This window comes from Macrotis lagotis, chromosome 7 (genome assembly GCF_037893015.1).
Source record: "Macrotis lagotis isolate mMagLag1 chromosome 7, bilby.v1.9.chrom.fasta, whole genome shotgun sequence".
NCBI classification, from domain to species: domain Eukaryota; kingdom Metazoa; phylum Chordata; class Mammalia; order Peramelemorphia; family Peramelidae; genus Macrotis; species Macrotis lagotis.
Window position 1 is genome coordinate 44,881,022 of NC_133664.1, and position 22,185 is coordinate 44,903,206.

At 37.5% G+C, this 22,185-nt stretch overlaps 1 protein-coding gene across 10 annotated transcripts in view; it reads left to right on the forward strand.

Annotated features, from left to right (window-relative positions):
* Positions 1–22,185, forward strand: part of TRAK1 (trafficking kinesin protein 1) — a 170,385-nt gene that overhangs the window by 125,821 nt on the left and 22,379 nt on the right. For 4 of the 10 annotated variants that reach the window (XM_074195884.1, XM_074195889.1, XM_074195891.1 and 1 more), the window contains 7 exons: positions 535–665; positions 2,740–2,814; positions 3,666–3,803; positions 8,331–8,407; positions 10,147–10,383; positions 12,141–12,457; positions 19,467–19,805. In XM_074195884.1, coding sequence (XP_074051985.1) covers positions 535–665; positions 2,740–2,814; positions 3,666–3,803; positions 8,331–8,407; positions 10,147–10,383; positions 12,141–12,457; positions 19,467–19,805 — 1,314 coding nt within the window. The remainder of the gene's footprint in view (positions 1–534; positions 666–2,739; positions 2,815–3,665; positions 3,804–8,330; positions 8,408–10,146; positions 10,384–12,140; positions 12,458–19,466; positions 19,806–22,185) is intronic. The other 6 variants (XM_074195885.1, XM_074195894.1, XM_074195892.1 and 3 more) reach the window with 2 other exon arrangements.

The window sequence follows — 22,185 nt, forward strand, 5'->3', positions numbered from 1 at the left end:
TGGAGATAACAGTAATAATAATAATGATAATGATAATGATAGCTCCTACCTCCCAGGATTATTGTAGGGTTTGAAGGACTGGATGAGATAATATATGTAAAGCACTTTGCAAAATTAAGAGCATGGTATATGTCAGTGATTGCTGTCCTTATTAGTCCAATACTCTGGTTGTCATTTTTACTCACAGAGTCCACTTGGATGTGTAGAGCAGTAGACCTGCATCTGGGTTCTTGAACTTTGAAACATAAACAAGCCAATAGATTTCCCATTCCTATCAGCCAGCTTTCCAATATTTAATATATCAGGTGTGGTCAGTGTGACCTTTTCCTACCTTCTAGGGATGTAATGTAAAGATAGTCACTTCTGAAAAACACAAAGGAACTATTAAGATAAAATTATTATCTTGTTTCTTATTACAATGTTCTGTCCTGTGCTTATTCAAAAATCCCTTCTGGTGGCCAGCTCCATCAAAGGGATCTGTGGGTACTGCTCTTCTGACCTCTCCTTTCATTGTCCTTGTGTGATCTCTCTCAGGGGATGCCAATGTTCAGATCGCCAGTATCTCAGAAGAGCTGGCCAAGAAGACAGAGGATGCATCACGGCAACAAGAAGAAATCACCCATCTTCTCTCTCAAATAGTTGATTTGCAGAAGAAGGCCAAGGCTGTAAGACCTTGGGGTTCCATTTATTTCTCATAGAGTGATGGGCCCAGGGTGCAAGGCAATCATTACCCTTTAGTTTTGTATTTTTTAGATGTCTTCTTAGGATCCCAGTTGGAGGAGATATCACAGGCCATCTCATCCAACTCTCTCATTTTTAGCATTGAGGAAACTGAGGCTCCAGTATATTAAAGGATTTGACCACAAGATCACACAGGTAGTAAGCATCAGAGGTAGGATTTGAAACCAGATCTTCCAACTTCAGGATCAGTGGTCTTTCCATAGTGCTCCACTCCTTTACAAAAAAAGAGCCTAAGGCTTAAAATGGTACTAAGTCTTTTGGTATGCCTCTGGAGAAAGCATGCTCTAAGTGGAAACTCCCTTAGACTGAGGAGGCTCTTGTAAAGTTACCTAACTAGTGATTAGAGCCAGGTTCTCTGACTTTAGAACCAATGTCCTTGTAAAATGAAGGGAAAAATATTGATACCTTTTGTCTTTACATTCAAATCATTCTCATTGACTCTTCCCTTGTAATCAAGAAATAAGGGAGAGCGCTGAACAAAAGTAAACAATATAGTGACCTCATTTTACATTGTATGCCTTATCCCTGCCTTTCCTGCCTCTGCAGGAATGAGGTACTTTTCTTGGGTCATTATAATTGCACAGCCTTTGGCTTTATTTTAATGTTCTTTTTATTTACACACACACACACACACACACACACACACACACACACACACACACACACACACACACACACACATATAGACCCAGGGTCCTTTCCCTTAGGCTACATTGCCTCCCTTCTCCTGGCATCCTGAGTAGAACCTGTCTTCATGACTAATTCTAGAACGTATGTTCTGTCTCATTGGATTACAAAGAGAATAAAACATCATTTCTGAAAGAAGATAGATAGAGGGTAGAAACTTCAGAGAAACAAATTCAGGTTTGTTGAACAGAAAAGTGTTCTATTGCAAAAATGTAATGGGGTAGAGGAGAGTCAAACAAGTGGGATGCTCTTGTAAAGGTCCAAATTGTATTAGATGTCATTAGAAGTCTTTTCTAACTAAAATATTTGGTTAAGCCACAAAATTTACCTGAGTACTCATGGGGTTCTGTGGTTTCATCAATGGGCAGGCTTTTGGGGGGAGTATGGGTCACAATTCGTTCTCCCCTTTGGGTTTTGTCCTATTTTTCCTCCATGCCCTCTGACACTTACATGTGATCATGGGAAAACTGAGAACTCTCTGGACTTCATGTTTTTCCTCATTTTCAAAATAAGGACTCTGTCTCTAAGGACTCTCTCTCCTTTAGGTCAGTGAATCTAAGAACCCTCCCATTGGGCATCCAAGAAAAATCTAGTAGCATTCTTTTGGAATGAGTGCAGCAAATATAAACTGTCCAAGAGATAAGATCTGATCCTTTGCTTTCAGTATTCTTTTTCTATTAACTTGCACTATTTAATTTAATATAGATCTCACACAGTATATTGGTTCAATGGTAATAAATAAACTTATGTCATGGTATAGAGTTCTCCTACTGGTGTTCTATCCAGACCAGTATTTGGCCTTTCTAAGTTCCTTAGGGACTTAAAGGATATTTCATAAATGAAGACAGCCATTTTTACTTTGTCCTCTGCTAGAATGAGAGCTTCTCAAGGACAGGGCTTGTTTTATAGCCTACACAAGCACACATATTTATTTGTGTATTTGTTTGTGTATTTCATATATATATATATATATATATATGCATATATATGTGCATATATATGTATGTATATTTTAATTTCATGGAATTAGGAAAGAAGTGTTCTGAATTTCACGTTGGGGGAGAAAATCATTAACTGAGATTTTTTTTCCCCTTTGAGAAGAGAGTTGTGAGAGATTAATTGAGCGGAAAATGAAGAGTCATTTATCCAAAAAGTTTTTTATTAAGCTCTTACAACATACCTATTGTTGACTTTACCACTAAGCCCTGGGAATACAAAAAGAGGCAAAAGATAGTGCCTGCCTTCAAGAGTTATAATTTAATAGAAGCTGCACCTTAACGAAAAAAATACATTTTCTTTTCATTTTTTCAGTGTGCTGTTGAAAATGAAGAGCTTGTCCAACATTTGGGAGCTGCTAAAGATGCCCAGAGACAACTTACAGCCGAGGTACAGACAGTAGCTTCGTGTCAATTGGGGTTGGAATTTGTTCACTTCTTTGTGTCTTAGTCTTTCTGTTTATTTTGGCAACCATTTTTTCCTTAGAAATTTCTTTTTGGGGTGGCTAGGTGGCGTAGTGGATAAAGCACTGGCCTTGGAGTCAGGAGTACCTGGGTTCAAATCTGGTCTCAGAGACTTAATAATTACCTAGCTGTGTGGCCTTGGGAAAGCCACTTAACCCCATTTGCCTTGCAAAATCCTAAAAAAAAAAAAAAGAAATTTCTTTTCGGTCATAAAGTAATTTACCTCAACCATTTTACTTTTTAGTTTTGGCCTCATTTATTTCAGAATTTGAAATTTCTGGACCCATTCGACTTTATGTGACATATTGAGGAAGTTAATATCTTAAAACACATCTAGGAAAGAGTTGATTTTACTCCTAGCTATAATACCTTTCTCTAATAATCTAGAGGAGTCATTTAAATCAGAACTCATTTACAGTAGTGTGACTTAAAATTAAATTAACTTTAAAAAATTTTAAATGATAAAAATGGTCATCTTAGACCCTTTAAAAATATTTCAGTCTTATTTGGCTGGCTTCACATGTTGTAGATGGTATTTTTGTAATTTTTCTGATTGTCCCAGGAAAAAAAATTAAAAGAATGAAAGGATTTTCAGAAAGGGAGACCTTTTGAGTAATTGGGTTTGGTTCTGCAGAAAACCAGTTAAGTATGTCCCTATCCTTTATGTGTTTATTATGTTGGTCTCCTTATTTGGGGAATGTAGCCATAGATTTGGCTGGAATGTTTTACTGCAAGAAGATACACTAATCTTTTGGGATCTTTCTGGATTTCTTACAGCTGCGGGAGCTGGAGGACAAGTATGCAGAGTGCATGGAAATGCTTCATGAGGCGCAGGAAGAGCTGAAAAATCTCCGAAACAAATCCATGCCCAATACCATCTCCCGACGTTATCACTCCCTGGGCCTCTTTCCCATGGTGAGCAGTGAATGGAAGGAACCATGCCATATAGAAGACTTTATTTTATTAAACAATCACCACACTTCAAGTTTCTCCTAAAGAGAACCAAGAGAAATCCTTTCAGTGAATAGAGGACATTTATGTTGACTTGGGCTCCAGATGACATAGAAGCCACCTTAGCTTTGCCAGAGTAGAAATATTCTTGAAGGAAAGAATATTTCCCAAATCTGTTCCCCTGGGGTAAAAAAAAAGATGACAACATACAGGATCTGTGACCCTAGAAATTCTGAGTTAAGCTTTAGCCTTGGGGTGTTTTTCCCTGAACTTTGCCTCCCAAAGGAGAGCAATTTGATGAAGGCAGGAGATAAATGTTTGTTGCCCATGAGTCACATATAGGTACAGCTGGGGACTCCCTGTTAATTGGTTGATTGTACTTCTCCCATCTATTATCTCTACTGTACCACTTCTCCCTTAATTAAAGGGAATGGAAAAAGCCTTGCAGATTTAGCATTTATTGGTTACTTGACTTAACATTATTAGGGTAAAGTGCTTTGGATACTTTAAAAAAAATTGTAAGTAACTTGTAAATTTTTACTACTCTCTTGGATCTTTATTAGTTCTAGTTATGATGACTACTGTCATTCAGGGTCAAGGATCTAGGAAAAGGGGGGAAACAGCTTGTGTTGATTTATATTTGGGTTCTGCTTCTGGCATATACTGTCTAGTGTTGGGGATCAGTTGTTTAATTTCTTTCTGCCTTGATCGAGGGGATGTCCTCATCTCAGAGTTTTCATTACCAGTGACATTAAGGTTCTAATCCCTGTCCTTCTGCCTTGACACAAAGAGTCCTGAGCTCTTGACAGATGAGACTTGGTTGAAGGAACTTAAGGCTATTTGGTCAGGAGAAGAGGAGGGCATAGTTGAAAAGCTGTCAAGTTTGACTTAGGAATAGATCTGTCATGTCTCCCATTCCTGGAAGATAAAATTGATTGAAAGTTTTAAAGGATATTAGAGGGGAAAAAATCCAAAGAGCCAGCTAAAAGTAGAATGAACCTTCTGGTGAAGTCATGAATTCCTCTTCGCTTGAGGTCTTCAAGAAATTGTTGGATGGCTTTTTGTCAGTGATATTGTACAAAGAACTCCAGTTCAGAGGTGGTGACCTTCCATCTTTGGTATTTTCATTTTTGATTATCTCTTACATCTTACTGCTTTTAGTTTATTTATTTTAGGATTTGAAATGTGTGAGCCCATACTAAAAAGAGGTGTTTTTCTTCAAGATATTGATAATTTATTGGAGGGAATATTTTTTGTTTGTTTTTGCAAGGCATTAGGGTTAAGTGATTTGTGCAAGATCATACAGCTAGGCAATTATTAAGTGTCTGAGACTGGATTTGAACTCAGGTCATCCTGACTGCAGGGCCAGTGCTCTATCCACTATGTCCCCTAGCACTCCAGAGAAGGGAGTGTTTTAAACCTTACAAAGGAGAGAGTTATTGATCTTTCTTAGTTATAAGTGGGCAGTCCTGGGGCTGAACTGTATTGCTTACTGAATACAGGAGATAAAAGGAAAGTTGTTTTATAATTGTTTCAGTCATGCCCAGTTCTTTAAGACCCTACTTGGGTTTCAGTTTGTTTTGTTTTTTTTGGTAGAAATACTGGAGTGGTTTGCCATTTCTTTTTCCAGTTCATTTTACAAATGAGGAAACTGAGGCAAAGAGGGTGATGCAGGGTCATTCAGGTAGTATCTAAATCTAGACTTGGTCATGAGTTTTCTTGGTGTTCTTTGCTTTGTGGTGCCATCTGGCTGCCTCATGGAAAGATAAAGTAACAAGTTATTTCTTGGGAACTGGCCCTTTGGCTACTATTATGCTTTTGGATGAACAGAAGGGACATTATATACTCCCTACTTTTAGAAGCTTATTGACTCATTAAACAAAATTAGCAGGAAAGCAAGGCAGCTTGGTGGTGGAAGGAGAGTTATCTAGACTTGGGACTTCCAGGTATTGGAGGATAGATAATATGAACACAGTCACAAAAGGGAGAAGACATATGGCGAGACAGCAAATATTTAGCATCTACTGTGTGCTACGTACCAGAGATACAAAAAGACAGTCCAGCCTCTCCAGGAACTCACAGTCTTAATGGAGGGGACAACACATAAATAATTATATACCAACAAGATATATCTAAGATATCATCAACAGAGGGAAGGCATTGGCATTAAGCAGGACTTTCTTACAAAAGGTAAGATTTCAAGCTGAGACTTGAAGGAAGCCTGAGGCTTAGTTGAGGAAGAAGAGAATTCCAGACATACTAGATAATCATAAATGAAAGAGTTAGGAGATGGCATGTCTTGTGCAAGGAAGCCATTGGAGAGGAGTGGAGGAGTGATGAGGGCCCACATCAAAATGGCAGCAGGACCCCAGAAGAGAAGGGAATATTGTATATGAGAGATAATCATGGGTGGAAGAGACAGAACTTAGTTACAGATTAGATATTGGGTGGGAGAGAATGAGGTCAGAAGGATGCCTAGGTTTCCATTCTGGGGATATTGGGAGGATGTAGTACTCTCAAAAGTGATAAGTTTGAAAGAGGTAGGAAGGGTTTGAAGGAGGACTTAATTGAGTTCCCTTTTTGGATACTGTGAGTCGCACAAAGGAACATGCCCACTCTGGTCAAGTCACAGAGGTGATGATCCTTGTGGAAACAAGATTTGATTAATAGATGGCATCTTGGGTCTTTTCCAATATCCTCTTTCAACAGCCAGTTCCCTTATTTATAAGTCACCACATGCTCTTTAAAGTAAAACCAAAGAACCCTTTTGGAAGAAGGAAGAACTTGACAAGTGCCAAATGTTGTAGAAATACAGTCTGAGCTAATTATTTTACTGTTTCCTGGCAGAAACCTTTGGCTAAGGAGAATTAGTTTTGGGAGACAGAACTGCTTCTGAGCAATCCAAACTGGCTGCCTTATACTTACTTCTCCTAAGAACTGCTGGCCTCGATATATCTTTTTTCATATATTATAAGAAGCCCTGTTCACATGATGAGACCCTTGGCTTCCAGGGGAGATGCTAATGGGGTACCAGCTTTGGTAGGTGTTTATCAACATAGAAAGTTTTTCTATATTGGCCCAGTGGGTGGTTTGTTGAGGACCAACAGAACTAACTTTGGAAAGATGGTTATCACTAGAAGGTCTAGGACTAGGTAGGGAATTTTCCCTTTGGCCACAGCAACTCAGTAATAAATACCATCTCAGATATCACGAATGGGTTGATTTCCAAAGTGACACTACCCATGAAACTCTTGGTTCCTTTGAGGTTTTGAAGGACTTATAATATTAGCTAATTTTTATAAAACATTTCAAGGTTTGAAAAACACTTTATATATTATCATATTTGAAAATTATATCAGAATAACAAAGAACGGTGTACTCTAATATGTACTGATTTATAAAAATTAAAAGCTAAAAAACCTCCCATATTTCTCTCATCTTTTACTGATATCTTTCTAAACATACTCCATCTTCCACACTTTGCAATTCCCACTCTCAGTGATATCTGTGATATTTGGTTAGGCTTACTCACCCAGGAAAATTTAATTAAGCCAAAATATAAGAGAGGTAGTGTTCTTTAATCTTCATTTAAAACTGACTGTTACTAGGAATTGTGGTACACATTTATAGTCCCTCATAGGGAAGGTGAGGCTGGTGGAACTGCAGCTTGAAATTTCTGAACTATAGTCTAAAGCCAATCATACCATGTACAACACCGTATGGTGAGCCCATAGGGACTGGGTGAGTGGGGGATACACCAGGCTGACTAAACGGGCTGATGAAGCAACCTAGGTCAGAAATGGAGCAGGTCAAAACATCCATGCCAATCAGGAGTGGTATTAGCTCTGGAAATTAGTTGCTCATCCAGGCTGGGTGAGATACAGAGACCCACCCAGTCTCAAAATAAAACAAAAAACAATTTATTACCAGATTTCTTCTCATTTCCTAGATACCTTCTTATCTGTGATTATAAAATCTTAGGGGTACTTTTTATCTGCTTTATGAACATGAAGAAATCATTTTTTTTTGTTCAGTTTGCTTAAGAGATGGCAGAATAATACAGTGTAGAGGGCTCTCTTCTGAGTTGGGGTTTCAGCTTTCTTCTTGATGATTATTGGGTCTTTGACACTAGATAAATTACTTCACCACTCAATGTCCCAGCAAAATTCTCTGACTATAAATTGCAGAGCAATTGCTGATCCACTTTGGGAGATAGAATTTCATCACTGAGAACACTATTACATATGAAATCCTAGATTCCATCCCTTACTTACCTAATCCTCTTTTACTCACAACGCCCCCCCCCCCAAGCTTTTTTTTTTTTTTTTGGTATGAGCTCCTCCTAAATTGTACTAATTATGATAATTATATTAGTAGTATTCTTGCTACTTCTCACTTTGCCAGGACCGTCAAGAGGATGATTTAAGTTGCCATTTTACTGGATTGTCTCATATGAAAACCACTTACTTAGATTTCTTTGGCTTTGCTCAGGACTCCTTGGCTGCCGAGATTGAAGGATCAATGCGAAAAGAGCTGCAGATGGAAGAACCAGAATCTCCTGATATAACGTAATGACCTGACATATTTCCTTCCAATGCTCACTCTGATTGTTGGTTGTTGGTGATTAGAAGTGGTGACTTAGAATACCAACAACACTTAATAGTGCTTCTCTTCCCAGATTAAGGGAGGAGAATTCAGCCTCCCTGAAAAGTGGAAAGCAAAGTTTTCTAAACTAGTGTTTTAAAAAAGAAAATAAGGAAGGGAAATTATTTAAGGGGATATGACCAGAATTGGTTCTCTCTTTGCTTTACTAGATTTCTCATGAAAAATTGGTTGGAATATTCATTTTCTCCTTCCTGTTGCTTAGTTTGCTATTTTTATAACTGGTCTTAAAAACACGGATATGATATTCATCAAGATTTCCTTCTCATAGAGGTGGTGTTCATACTCTGGACTTCATAAACTTCTTTTTTATTTTGATACCTATTTTAATATATTTTGTTTCCTTTGCAATCCTTTTATTTTAAGCATTTAAAAATATTCTTCTGAGGAGGAGCCATAATACTAAAAAAAAAGTGAAGAACCCTCTCTTTCTCCCTATGTACTAAAATTTCCAAAACAGCACTTCCTAACTGTATGACTTTGGCCAAATCCCCTAATAAATCTGAGCCCCACTTTCCTGGTCTAGAAAAAGGATATGATAGTAACCTGAATATATAACCACCGCCACAGAGTTGTCCTAAGGCTTGTATATGAGATGATTTGAAAATTCTAAACTTACATGAAAAGCATTTCCTCCAAAGCTATTATTATTATTATTATTATTGGAAAGGCTTAGAAATATAGATACACATGAATGCCCAACCTTTCTTTCAAATGCTTGTTAAAGTCATTTTAATGCAAGTACTCTTTTAAAAAAAACAAATTAAAAAAATGAATAATTCTTTACTTAGAAATCTTTGTCCTCATTTGGGATGGTTCCTTTCTTTGACAAATTGCTCATTTAAAGCATCTGAAGGATTGAAAAACTGCTCAGCCTAAAAGAAGGGTGACCTAAAGCAAGTCTTCATTTTTTTTAATGTATCAGTTGAACTCTACTCTAGAAATTCAGTATTGGATTTTGCCTTTATTTCCTTTGGACACAAATTAAATATTTATGACCTTCATTTCAGCAGGAATAATAGATAGCATTTAGATAGCCCTTTTACAAGTTTGCAAAGTGTTTTGCAAACGTTCTCTTGGAGCTTCACAACAACCCGTGAGGGTGGATACTTTATAAACCCCATTTTACAGATTGAGAAATAGTCAGAAGCATTAAGCAACTTGCTCAGAGTCAGAGCTAGCTAGTGGCTAAGGTCAAATTTGAACCTGAGTCTTCCTAATTCTGGGTTTGATGCTCTAGTCACTGTGCCACCAAGGGTTTCACTGTAAATAATTTCATTGGGAAGGATTATACATGAAACTAGAGCTTCTTGGCAAATGTCATTCACTAAGAAATATCTGTAGAAATAACGTTGAAGGGGTGGCTAGGTGGCGTAGTAGATAGAGCACTAGCCCTGGAGTCAGGAGGACCTGAGTTCAAATGTGACCTCAGACACTTAATAATTACCTAGCTGTGTGGCCTTGGGCAAGCCACTTAACCTCATTGCCTTGCAAAAATGCCTAAAAAAAGAAATAGCTAGTTGGTTGGTATTAATATTTGAAGGTGATTGAATTAATATTCTCAAATGCCATTTTTTCCAGGATTCTGGCCCCAACTTGTTTGTTTGTTCACTTTTTCATACAAGTTGTACTTATTTCTCTGTAGCCATCAGAAACGTGTGTTTGAAGCTGTGAAAAATATGAATCAAGTGGTCAAGCAGCGGTCCCTGACCCCATCACCCATGAACATCCCAGGCTCCAACCAGTCCTCAGCCATGAACTCCATCATTTCCAGCTGTGTCAGCACGCCAAGGTCTAGCCTCTATGGGGGTGACATCACCAACATCATGATTGACAATAAGACCAATAGCATCATCCTGGAAACGGAGTCATCAGACATGGGGTTCGTGAGGCTCAAGGATACAATTTGGGTGCTGTTGTGGGCTTTGTGGGATTTGTGTTAATGTGCCTAAGCACATAAATTGATCAAATGTGAATGCTGATGTTACCTTCTCTTTAGCCAGACAATTTATGCCACCTTTTCTTGAAGTGATCCTAGATCTAGAACTAGAGGGGACTTTTGAGGTCATCTTATCCAAACCCTTGAAGAAACTGAGATTCAGAGTAGATTCAGGACTTCTCTGATATTGGCAAAGGCAGAATTCAGAAGAAAATCTTGTTGACTTAAGTTTAGCATGTTTCCTGCTGCATTACACACTGCATTTTGAATGAAATTAGAAAGAATGGTAAGAGGAAGAAGGGAGGCCAACTTTTTTGTCTATAAAATATGAAACTGTTTTCGCCTTTCTTAGGTTGACTATACTCAAATATTTGGTAGATAATCCTATGGACAAGTATGACATGAGCAACTCACTGGTCAATCATGTTAATGCTGTAAGCATGAGACATATCCACAAATAGCTCAGAGATCCATCATTGCATTGGTGTGATGGAGAACATAACCCTTCTGGGTAATTTTGGTTTTCGTTGGTAGAATTCTTGGTAGAAGCTGCTCATTCTTCTAACGTCTTTAACAATTCTTCATCCCACACACTTTAATAATAAAAGAGAATAACTAACTATATTATCTTAAAAGAATTAATTTATATATAGTACTTGGCAAAGCTTAAAGCAATATATACATGTGTGAAGAATAATAATAATAATAATAATACTTCCATTGTTCTCTATGATGTCCAAAACAATTTCTGTAGAGTCTCAAAATGTAGGTGTTACAAATTGATCATGTTCTAAAGTCAGAATGGTGAAGGGATTTATCCAAAGTCACACTCAAAATAAAAGGGGATTCTTGTCACTGGTGTGGATTGGAACAAGATGGCATTTGATGATCTCATCTCTCTCTGAAGTTTTATGTAACGTTGTACCTCATCTTCTTGATAGTGAAATCAGCCCTGGATCTAGCCCATGTGGCCGCTCATTTACTTTGAGTGGGCAATTGTCCTCTAAAATAGATTTGAACTAGATAAACCCTTTTTTGAGCCAAAGGATTCAAGGCCCATTGGTCAAGAGTATGTGTGTTTTTTAAATGATGACCAAGTCTCTCTCTACTCACTTAATTCAGGAAGGAAAAATATCTCTAAGCATTTATAATAAGCATTTATAAAGGAATAATTATTTGCCAGGAACTGTCCTACCTGCTGGAGATACATAACCAAAAGTGAAACAGATCCTGCCCTCAAGGAGGACATTCCAATGAGAGAAATGACATGTAAATAATTGGCTAAATACAAGATACATATAGAGTAATTGGAAGGCAGTCAAGAAGACATAAGGTAGGGACTGGGGAGAGGTTTCCTGCAGAAGCTGAGCCTTAGCTAAGTTTTCAGAAAATGAGGAAAAGCCAGTTAGAACAATGTGCAGATTTCCTATCCTACTGAAAAAGACTTTTTTCCCATTTCTACCAATGGTGATAAATTTCATGGGTAAGCATATTGTAAATTATTTGCATACATTTCATGAACTTCCTTTCAGATTTAACCTGTCATTCTTGCCAAATGGCTTTTCTTAATTATAATCCCAAGAGTAGCATTTCCTAAAAGATTCAAGAATTGACTGCATTTATTCATTTTTGAAGTTCCTTTCTCTGTACATTCCTCTCTCATTCCCATCTCCATTCCCCTTTATCATCCTCTTTCCTAGAAATGAGGACAAGAATAAGAAGCCTGGGACTCCAGGGACACCGGGCTCCCATGATCTGGAGATAGCTCTTCGGCGACTGTCCCTTCGACGGGAGAATTACCTTTCGGAAAGAAGGTTCTTTGAGGAAGAGCAGGAGAGAAAGCTACGAGAGTTGGCAGAGAAGGGTGAACTTCACAGCGGCTCCCTTACCCCGACTGAAAGCATCATGTCCCTCGGCACCCACTCGAGATTCTCGGAGTTCACCGGATTTTCTGGCATGTCATTCAGCAGCCGTTCCTACTTGCCGGAGAAACTCCAGATTGTGAAACCCTTAGAAGGTGATAACAAAGGGCCTCGGCCTCTCTCAGTCATTCTTAGTGACTCTCTCTGGTCCCTAATCCACCATCGGAAATCAGGAAATCTCTGCAATACATACTCCTTTTATTTTAAAGATAGCCACCCCCGTTGCTGGTTTGAAATTCATTGAGAGTTACTTGACACCATAAACCTTAGCCATTTATTGTTGAAATTTAAAAAAACAAACTTTCCCCCAAACACTCTGAACATCAAATGTGCTTTTAGGAACTGAAGAGCAATTCAATCCAAACAATTTTTCCATTGAAATTAATTTTAATAATTATTTTTCCTATTTTTTTTTCATTTTTCTGAAGTATTAGAGAGTTTGTAATATATTAGCTCATGCTTGGGATTTTAGAAAAAGTAGAAAATTAGTGACCAACTTGATTCCCTAGATATGGGTTTCAAAATCAACAAATTTAGGTCAGATCTTCATTGGCCAAGTGAAAATGGTTTGTTTTAAACCCTCTTGGATTGAGCAAAGTGTAGTTTAGTTAAAGATCTACATCTACATATGTGTATGTATGAATATAAATATATATATATATATATATATCTATCAAAGATAATGTGCTTCCATAGTATGGAGAGTATGGAAACATATTCAATAGAAGTATTTAATTCCTGTTCTGTGAGCACTGTTGGTGACTGAATTTGGAAAAACTGTCTATTTCTCCTCCTTCTTTTTCCTCCTTTTTTTTTTTTTTTGGAGAATTGATCTCCCTATCTCACCCAGGCTAGAAATGCAGAAATTACTCTAAATCTTCAACCTACTCTCAATAAACATAGGAGTTTGACCAATAAACATAGGAGTTTCACCAGCTCCATTTTAGATGTGGAAATGTCCTTAGGCAACCTGGTGACCTCCCCCACCCCACCACTGGCTTACCTTGTTGATGTGAATACCCAGTTAGAGTAGTTAAACTCTTGAGCAGAGGAGATCCACCAGTAGAAGGGATTATAGTCAAATATCATCATGCCCATTCTATTTTTTCTTCTTTTGAGATTGTGGTATCCCAGTCTCTCACTGAAGTATTGTATATTCTTTTATGGTCTTTTACTCCATTTTCCCACCAGAACCTTTTATCTTTGTCACTTAATTTGTCTGTATAGTGATCCCACCAAAGATATATACTACTTTCCTATAGCAATCAACATTTCAGATACAAAAGCCATTTTAGAAAGTGTCCTGCCCTCAAAATGCTGCATTCAGTGTGCTCTGTTGGACAATCTTTTCTCATAGAAGAGTCTTCTGTTCTCATTTGAAATTTTCAGATAAAATTTTTTTTCCATTAACAAACATTGATTTTCTCTCTCCCCTGCTACTCTTCGGTGTAAAACAAGAAAAAAGAACCCTTTTTAACATATCCATAGTAAAGCAAAATATTTTCTCTTCAAATATTATTCCATTTAGGTACCTTCCAGCATTTTCAGAATAGAGTGGCCCACTTTCATTTAAGTTGATGGTTAGTTGCAAACATTGTGATTGTTTCTGGCCTTCAATTTTGTCTTTTTTTTTTCCTTTCAATAAACTCTCCCATTTCCATAATCTTTCTATCTGTCTTTCTTTTCTTTTCCTTCTCAGCATGAGGTGATTGTGTTGTTAGCTTTACCATTTCACTTTTCTTTCCCCTTTCTTAATTGTATTGTTCATCCCTTTAGGATCCTAGAAGGGTGTCTCCTTTGGATATATTGTTTAAATTCAAACACCTGACATTGGGTGCCTTTATCCTTCTTTGAATAAGATTAGGTTTTTTAATAATAATACACAAGTTTGTCTATATTTTGTTTTTCTCAATGGTCCCTTTCTAAATCTATGACCTTCTGGCCTTTGATTTCATAATTTAGTTTGGCAGTGAGTTTTGGGCTAGAATTTAAGGTAAATTTAAAAATGGAAAGATAAATTACAGGATAAATTTCAGTTAGAACATTTTAAACTTACTCTATCCCTGATTGAAACAGAATTCACTGGCCTCCTAGGAATCAAGTATTATTATACTAGTCTACTCTGTGGATAATTCTTATATTACAGATCCCTCTGATGGTTCCATTAAGGTCATCTAATTAGCTTGGCAGTTTTATCAGATCTATCTAGACTTTGCAAACTTCTTTCCTTTTTATCTATGAAAAGTTTAATTTGAAAAATACCCATATTTTCAACTGAGAATTCCAGAAACCATGTCAGCATAATGACATCCTGAATTCTTAGACCATTTGTACCAGACCTGTTGTTTCTGGCTAGTTTAGATATCAACAATGTTTAATTCCCACCCCCCACCCCTTCCCTTTATACTTTTGCTTAGATAGAAACCTAGAGAGCAAGCCCTTGGTTTAGGGTTCTGGGAAAGTTTGGGTTAGGGACATATTAGATAATCTATCATCATTTGCATCCATGCCTTTCTCACGTCTGTGTGTTTAATTTTGTTAATCACTCTAAGCAGAACTGGTTGAATTTTTAAAGTTTCATATTGATCATCAAGAGTCATCACAGACATTTAGTGAGTTTGTCCATTTTCTCCTATTTTTTGATTGTGTGAATTAGCCACGTCCAACTCTTGCAACCCTTTTTGTGGTTTTCTTGGCAAAGATACTAGAGGGGTTTGCCATTTCCTTCTCCAGCACATTTTACAGAAGCAAATAGGATTGAGTGATTTGCTTCAGGTTACACAGCTAGTACGTATGTATCTGATGCTGGAATTGAATTCACCAAGATGAGTTTTTCTGACTCCAGGCCTAGTGCTCTATCGACTGCACCATCTGGCTAACCTTTCCTATATTTGTCTTGCCTTAATATCTGGTCTAGATGAAGGATAAAGCCTTCAGTCTGAAAACTTTCATACTCCAAGAAGAAAAGTGTTGGTTTCTATATTTAAAGAGTTAAAACCCAAAGGGAATTTTGAAAGGAAAGGGAGTTTAAATAATAATTAGCAATAGGATGCATACTTTCAAACTACTTGCTGTAGAACAGATGCATTTCTATGTTTGGGGGATATACCTTTGGCTTAAATTAATTTCATAAAAACTGTGAGCTGACTTTCCTCTGTTAAAGGTAACAGCTGTAATGTTAAATGGAGGAAGTCAGTGTGGAAGGAGAATAAACAAAGGAGTGACTGTTGAGAAATGTTATTTTTTCTTCCCTGCTCATACCTTTGCATTAAACTTATTTGCTAGGAGAAAAAAGCTTCCTCTTTTTCCTTCTTCATTGTTTGCCAAGGTCAGGTATAATCTGACTTGTGCATTTAATTGGTAAGGAGGTGAACAAGGTAGACAAGTTGCTGATTCATTTATTTGTAGAACCTTAGTATCAAGTACCTCCACCCCCAAGACTTTTGCCCCCAAAAAAAGGTGTCAACCTAAGGGAGGTGTGATGATAGGAGCAGTAAAAGAGACTCAAAACAGATACAATTCAAGGAGGTTGGTAAAGATTCAAAAATGGTGGAGGGAAAGACGGGATGACCTTGCTTTCTGGCATAAAAACCAGAATTACTTCATGTCTTAAATATTGTGGATTCTTTTTAAGTAATTGTTAGTAGCTTACTGAATCGTAACTCATAAGAGATAATACTTAATTTGAATTTAGTCCATGGTAGTATGAAGTAAAAATGTTTATGATAGATCTTACCATTTTTAATTTAGGGCCAATAAAAATTGACTTTGTATAAAATAGAAAAGCCTTCCAGGGATTTTATTGACCTCATTCCTATGACTGGCAAGTGTATAGTCTCTAGGCACTTCTTCCTTTGGATGCTTGTGTCATATTTCATTGGAAAATCTAGAGTAATAGTATACAAAACTGCTTGAAACTTTTGTCTGAAACTGGATTTAGTCTCTCACTAAATTTCCTTTGTTAAGCATCTTCAAATGGGCTCACATGCTATAATGTCTTCAAAGTATAGAAAAAACTTTAAGTACTTTGTGTAGCCTAATTTTTAATTTAAAAGTGAAGAGAAGATTATTGCATCTACTGTATAGAGAAGCAAACTCAGACATGGGGGCTTTTCAAGGTTACACAATGAGTTACTTTCAAGGACTCTTAGTTGAAAGACCTCTCTAAGTGGATTGCCTTTCACCTCACATTTCACTAAGTCCTCAAGTGACTTTCATAAGACTTGGGGATGTCCAAAGCCAGCTCTCTGACTTAATCCCATATTTCTTTTCTTAGTTCATAGTAATTTCTCTGACCCTATTACACTCTAGGAAATCCGTTTAAACATTATATCTCCCCAGCTTTTAAATGAGTTTGCTTTTTCAAAAGAATTCACAAATATGGTCTTAATAATGACCTTTGATTTTAATCCATGCGGGGAACCCCCTTTAGCAGTGAAGACGGGCATCTGCTCTACAGCTTAAAGTCTTAGAGAGTTTCCCAGAGCACAGAGAAACTAGTGGCTTGTTCAATGTCAAACCATATGTATACATCAGAAACAGAAGTGGACCCCCAAATTCCTAAAGTCAAGGCCAATGTGATATTCATTCTCCCCTATTCTAAAAGAATTGAGAAGTTGCATAAAGCAACTTGTGGTAACAGTTTCAATGCCCTGCCAGCATACGATCCTGAGCCAGGTGACTTTAGGTGTGTCTGAAAAGTTTATGTATCAACAAACTTTGTTACTAGGAATAGAGAGTCTGGCCTGATGCCAAGAATGTCAGCCAGACCAATGTCAGCGACACCTATTCTCGAATAAGCAAGATGGCCCACAGGAAAGAGTTGGCTCCATTCTATCAGTTTACACTGGAATAAGATTACACTCTGGCTAAGCGTTGCCTCTGTAAGGTAAATCCAGGGGGAATCTCCTAAAATAGGACCAAGCAAATTATAATTCTATGTGTCTTGCTGAGTGGAGATCCAGAGGATTAGTTGATAAGGCTCTCAGTGTTTCCTTCCCTTGGCAACTTTTCTCTATACTTTTTCCCTCCCCCCCCCATTCTGTCCTTTCTGTTGTTGCCTTATCTCTTTTGTCTTTTTTCTTCTCCTTTTTTAGAAGATGAATTTCTGTCATTGGCTGCCCTGCTAATGACCCACAGATCTTAAGAGTCTGCTGCCTCCTGACCTTCACCTTCATCTTCGTCCATTTAATGACAACAGATTGACTTGTTAGGAGTTCCCTAATCACGCAAGAGTAATTAGACTTTTCCTTTCTCATGTTTAGTAATTACAGAGTGAAATTATTTGGGAGGCATGAACCAAAATGTCTTTCTTTTTTTGATCTGGACCTATGATTTCATTGATGTATGGAACTGTCCCTTTAAGATATGACAATGAAAGAAAACATTTTTTGAAAATAGAAAATCTATTAAAATACTAGAAATCTTCCAGTTTCTAAATGGTTGTTTTTCAAAAGTTAATTCATTAGTATGGTGTGGATATACACCTTTGATTTAATCTGTGTGGGGTACTCGCGATACTAAGGTAGGTTAGCATCTTCCCTGCAACTTCAAGTATTACAGGATCACCCAGAACACATTTAGTGTCAAACCACCAATTATATTGGAAACATAATCTCTTGCTAAATTTCTTTTGTTAGCAGCTCCAAATGGGCTTATGTGCTATTTTGTATTTCTAATTTCTAATCCTAGGTCAGAGTGATCAGACTTAAAACTTGTTCTGTCAAAAAACTGTAGTTCAAGGTCACCTGTCCCAATCTGCATTTCTCTTTGGGTAGGAAATATATGTTTGTATAAATGTGACATGGATGTGGTCATTAGGAAGGGTTTGTTCACCTTTGAGTTAGATGACTTAGCCCAGTTAGATCCTTGCATTAGATAATTTGTTCTAGTTAAAAGCTCTCCTATTTCTTTGTATTCACTAAGAGGTTCAGGAGATGAGTTAATCAATGACCCAAAAGTACAACTTAGTATTTATTTGTTGTGTGAGTATGTGAGAGAGAATGTGGAGGTGGAGAGGCAGTACTCCTTTTCCTTAGAACATCAATGACTAATGGATGCTGGCTGGTTCTAGGGTTTATCGCTGAGTTCTGATGTTATTACAAACCATATCTAGTGTTATCTGACTCCTACAATTCCCATGTCACCTAATGAATCATTGCTACTGATTGCCACCTTGTGTAGAATTACCCTCTTTTGTTTCTATCACATCTCTTTTGCCCTGTCCCCCTCTACCCATCCCTAAGTCAGCCAAGAATGGAGCTGCCAAAAGTAGGATGTGTTTAGCTAATGAATACCCTCATCCCTTTCTGTTACTCTGTTATGTGATCCATTCATTATTATTTATGTGTGTACATATAATATGCTATGTGTATATACGTATATGAAACACATGCATACACATACATGTTTGTACATACATATATGTGTATATGTTTCATATAGAGATTATATGCACATAGATATGTAGTTATATAGGCTGATTTTTCTCATTACTTTCAAATTATCCTTGACTTGAATGACCAACATTATTTATTTCCCAGTATACTTGTTTCTGCTCACTTATCAATAAGCATTTTTGTGTGAAATTTTCATACATAACCCTCTTAATGGATTCTTTTCTTGTTTATTCTTTTTTTAATGCTTGCTTCTTTTGCCCAAAATAACTGGTGCTAGAATTTTCATATTTAAAAGAAAACAAAACAGAACACTTAGCAATAGAGTGATGGCCTACTATTGCATTTATAACTTTACTTTAAAACAGAATTCCCTAAGAATACAATATATATTTTGTGCCTAGGAGCAAAGTTGTGAATAGCTCCTACACAATTATTTCTGGCTGGAACACTAATTTTATTTTCAAAACAAATTGCATTTGATTCCCAAAGTTTTCAATTAGAAAATGATAGTACAACCACACCTACACAAAAACTCAACTGTGTACATGTGGTCAAGTTGGCTTCATCTGGTTTTTCACTAAATGAAAAGGGGTTGGGCAAAAAAGAATATTTGGCAAACCATACTAACTTTTTATTTTCCTTCCCTTTTTTCCCCTCTCCTTCTTTTTCTTCTTTTTCTTCCCCTTCTGATGCTTTCCCTTTGAAGGTTCTGCTACACTTCACCACTGGCAACAGTTGGCCCAGCCTCACCTCGGGGGTATCCTGGACCCCCGACCTGGTGTTGTCACCAAGGGCTTCCGGACGCTGGATGTTGACGTGGATGAAGTGTACTGCCTTAACGATTTTGAAGAAGATGAGACAGGTGACATTTCTTACAAGGGCCTTGCTACCTCCATGCCAGTTCAGCCCTCAGAGACCTCAGGTGAGAGGTCACAAGTACAAATGACTCTTTCAGACCACAAGAATTACCCGAACCGGTCTCAGGCATTCCCAGAGGAGATTCAGGAGCCAACGGCAGCCGATGATGATGATGATGAGGGGTCTGGTGAGGGAACCACATTAAGTCCTGTAAACCCAACACCTTTACAGGATGCTGAATACTGGGCCATTCTCACATCTTTCGAGGGCGCCATCCATAGTGATGCTTTCTGTGTAGCTTCAGCACGTCTGTTTGGGTGATGACTAAAAAGCACTCCCATTTTTTTTAAATTGTTTTTAAAACCAAACTCAGAAATATTGTCTCTTAACAGCAAGTTATCTTTTAAGCTTTGGAGGTGCATGGTCTAACAGAGCTGCCTTGAGTGGGACAAGGAAAGGCTGCTAAATGCAAGTGCCCATTGTGGGCCCTGAAGTCCCTGGGGCTGCTTTTCCTCATTGCCACATGTTGCTTCCCTTGGGTCAGGAAGGAGTTTTTAGTGGTCATTGGTGAAGGCTGATACTTCTTTTCAGAATAAGGGGAGGCAAGGTTGAGAATTTAGATGTATGCAGTTATAGGCTCTACAGAAGCAATTTCAAAATAAGGAAGTTCAATATTAAAAATGAGCTCTATAGGTTCAGCTTTTCATTTAATGTATTTTTGAGGGAAAATAACATCCCTTGTTCTCTCTAATGCAAGGATCACTGATTTTTAAGGTTCTAGTGCCATCTTTCAATGAAAATGTTGAACTTTTGAAAGGAGACAGCATGATATAATGAACAGAGGGTCTGCATCAGAGTCAAAACAACCTGAATTCATTTTAAAATCCTACCTCAAAGACAGTTGGAGTTGTGTAACCCTTGCCAAACCACTTAAACTATATGTGCCTCAATTTACTCATGTATAAAATAAGGGGATTATATTTTAATGACCTTTCTATCATCCTATCTCTGACATATAATGGATGTATGATATGCAGTGGTGAAATGGAGTTTTCAATACCAATAAAATCATGAGTCCAGACCAAAACTCAACAAAGAGAATCACCAAAGTGTCACTATAAGAAATAGTCTATTCTAGGCTCTGGCTGCAAGGAAATGAGGGTTATCTCTCTAACAATGTGGTGCTAGGTCTTAAGGCATTCAGACCACTTCTTCAGTATTAGCTTTGACTCAGTTTATTCAGTTGTCCGGCATAATCCTACCAGCCTAATCTAGCATCAGCCCTCATGAGCTGCGTGTCTTCAAAGGTGCTATTTTCTCTGTTTCTGTATATGAGATCTTGAAAAGCACATGTCCATGTGGCCCGCTCCCCCATATGTGAAGCAGCCTGCTTATCATTCCCATCTTTATTGTGTAGAAACAGCAAAGTCAGCTCCTAAGCCCCCAGTTCTAGGAAGAATTTCCTTGGTTCGTTCCATAATCCCCTGCTCAGAGCCCAAGGGGATCCCATTCTCATCTGATGTTCCAGGAGAACTACTGTAAAGTGCTGGCTCAGCAGATTGAAGAACTCTGCCTGGTGAGCAGCCCTATGATAATTTGTGTCAGCCAGGCTATTGGTTGGCATGTGGTCAGGAGTATTACCATCCTGGATCCACAGTGATGTCATTATGGAGCTTTGCTTTAAAGCTACTCAGCACTGCTGTCTCCTGCTAGGAAGGAAGTCAAATTCCTGTGTGATGAAGAAAATACCTAATTTGGCATTATCATACTGGCAGTGATATAGTAATGTTTGAATAGGAGTGTCTAATTAAAAACAAAATTATTGGATCATAGATCTTAACTAGAAGGAACCTCATGGGCCAATTAATCCAATCCCTCTTATTTTACAGATGAAGAAACTGAGACCCAGGAAAGTTCTTAATTAGTCCAAAGTCACAAAAGTGGAGTCAGAGAAAGGATTTGAACCCAGATCTTTTGGCTAAAGAGCCAGTGTTCTTTCTACTGCTATTACTAATTTTCATTAGTAAAGGTGACAAAGCATCACTCAAATCCATAACAGAAAATCCTGAAAAGGTTCCCAAAGAGACTCTTTTTTTACTAGCCTCTATTCCAGTCTATATTCTCAAAGAACACTTTCTTGATTCAACATTCAGGAGAAAATATCTTATTATTTAGTTGACTTTGGGACAAGAGTTATGGGAGAACTACTTATTTGATTGGAAATATTTTTTTTAAAGCAATCATGATGGTAATATGAATTTATTTCACTGTAGACTTTCCTGACATCTTTAAGAAATGAGATGCCTGTATGACTTAGGGAATGAATGTTTTTGGCTCTCATTACTTAGTTTGAGAAACTAAAATTTATTACTTAATTTCTCTAGCTTCTCATTCTCATCATTATCTGCTGGAAAAGACTACTCTCTTTCTTTCTTCTCATCCCCACATTTCATTATCTCTGATGGCTTTGATGAAATAATAGCTGCCTTCACAAATGATGTTGTGTGAATGATCACAAAACAATCCACAAAATCTAAGTGAGCATAGTCAGCATATAATTGAGGAGC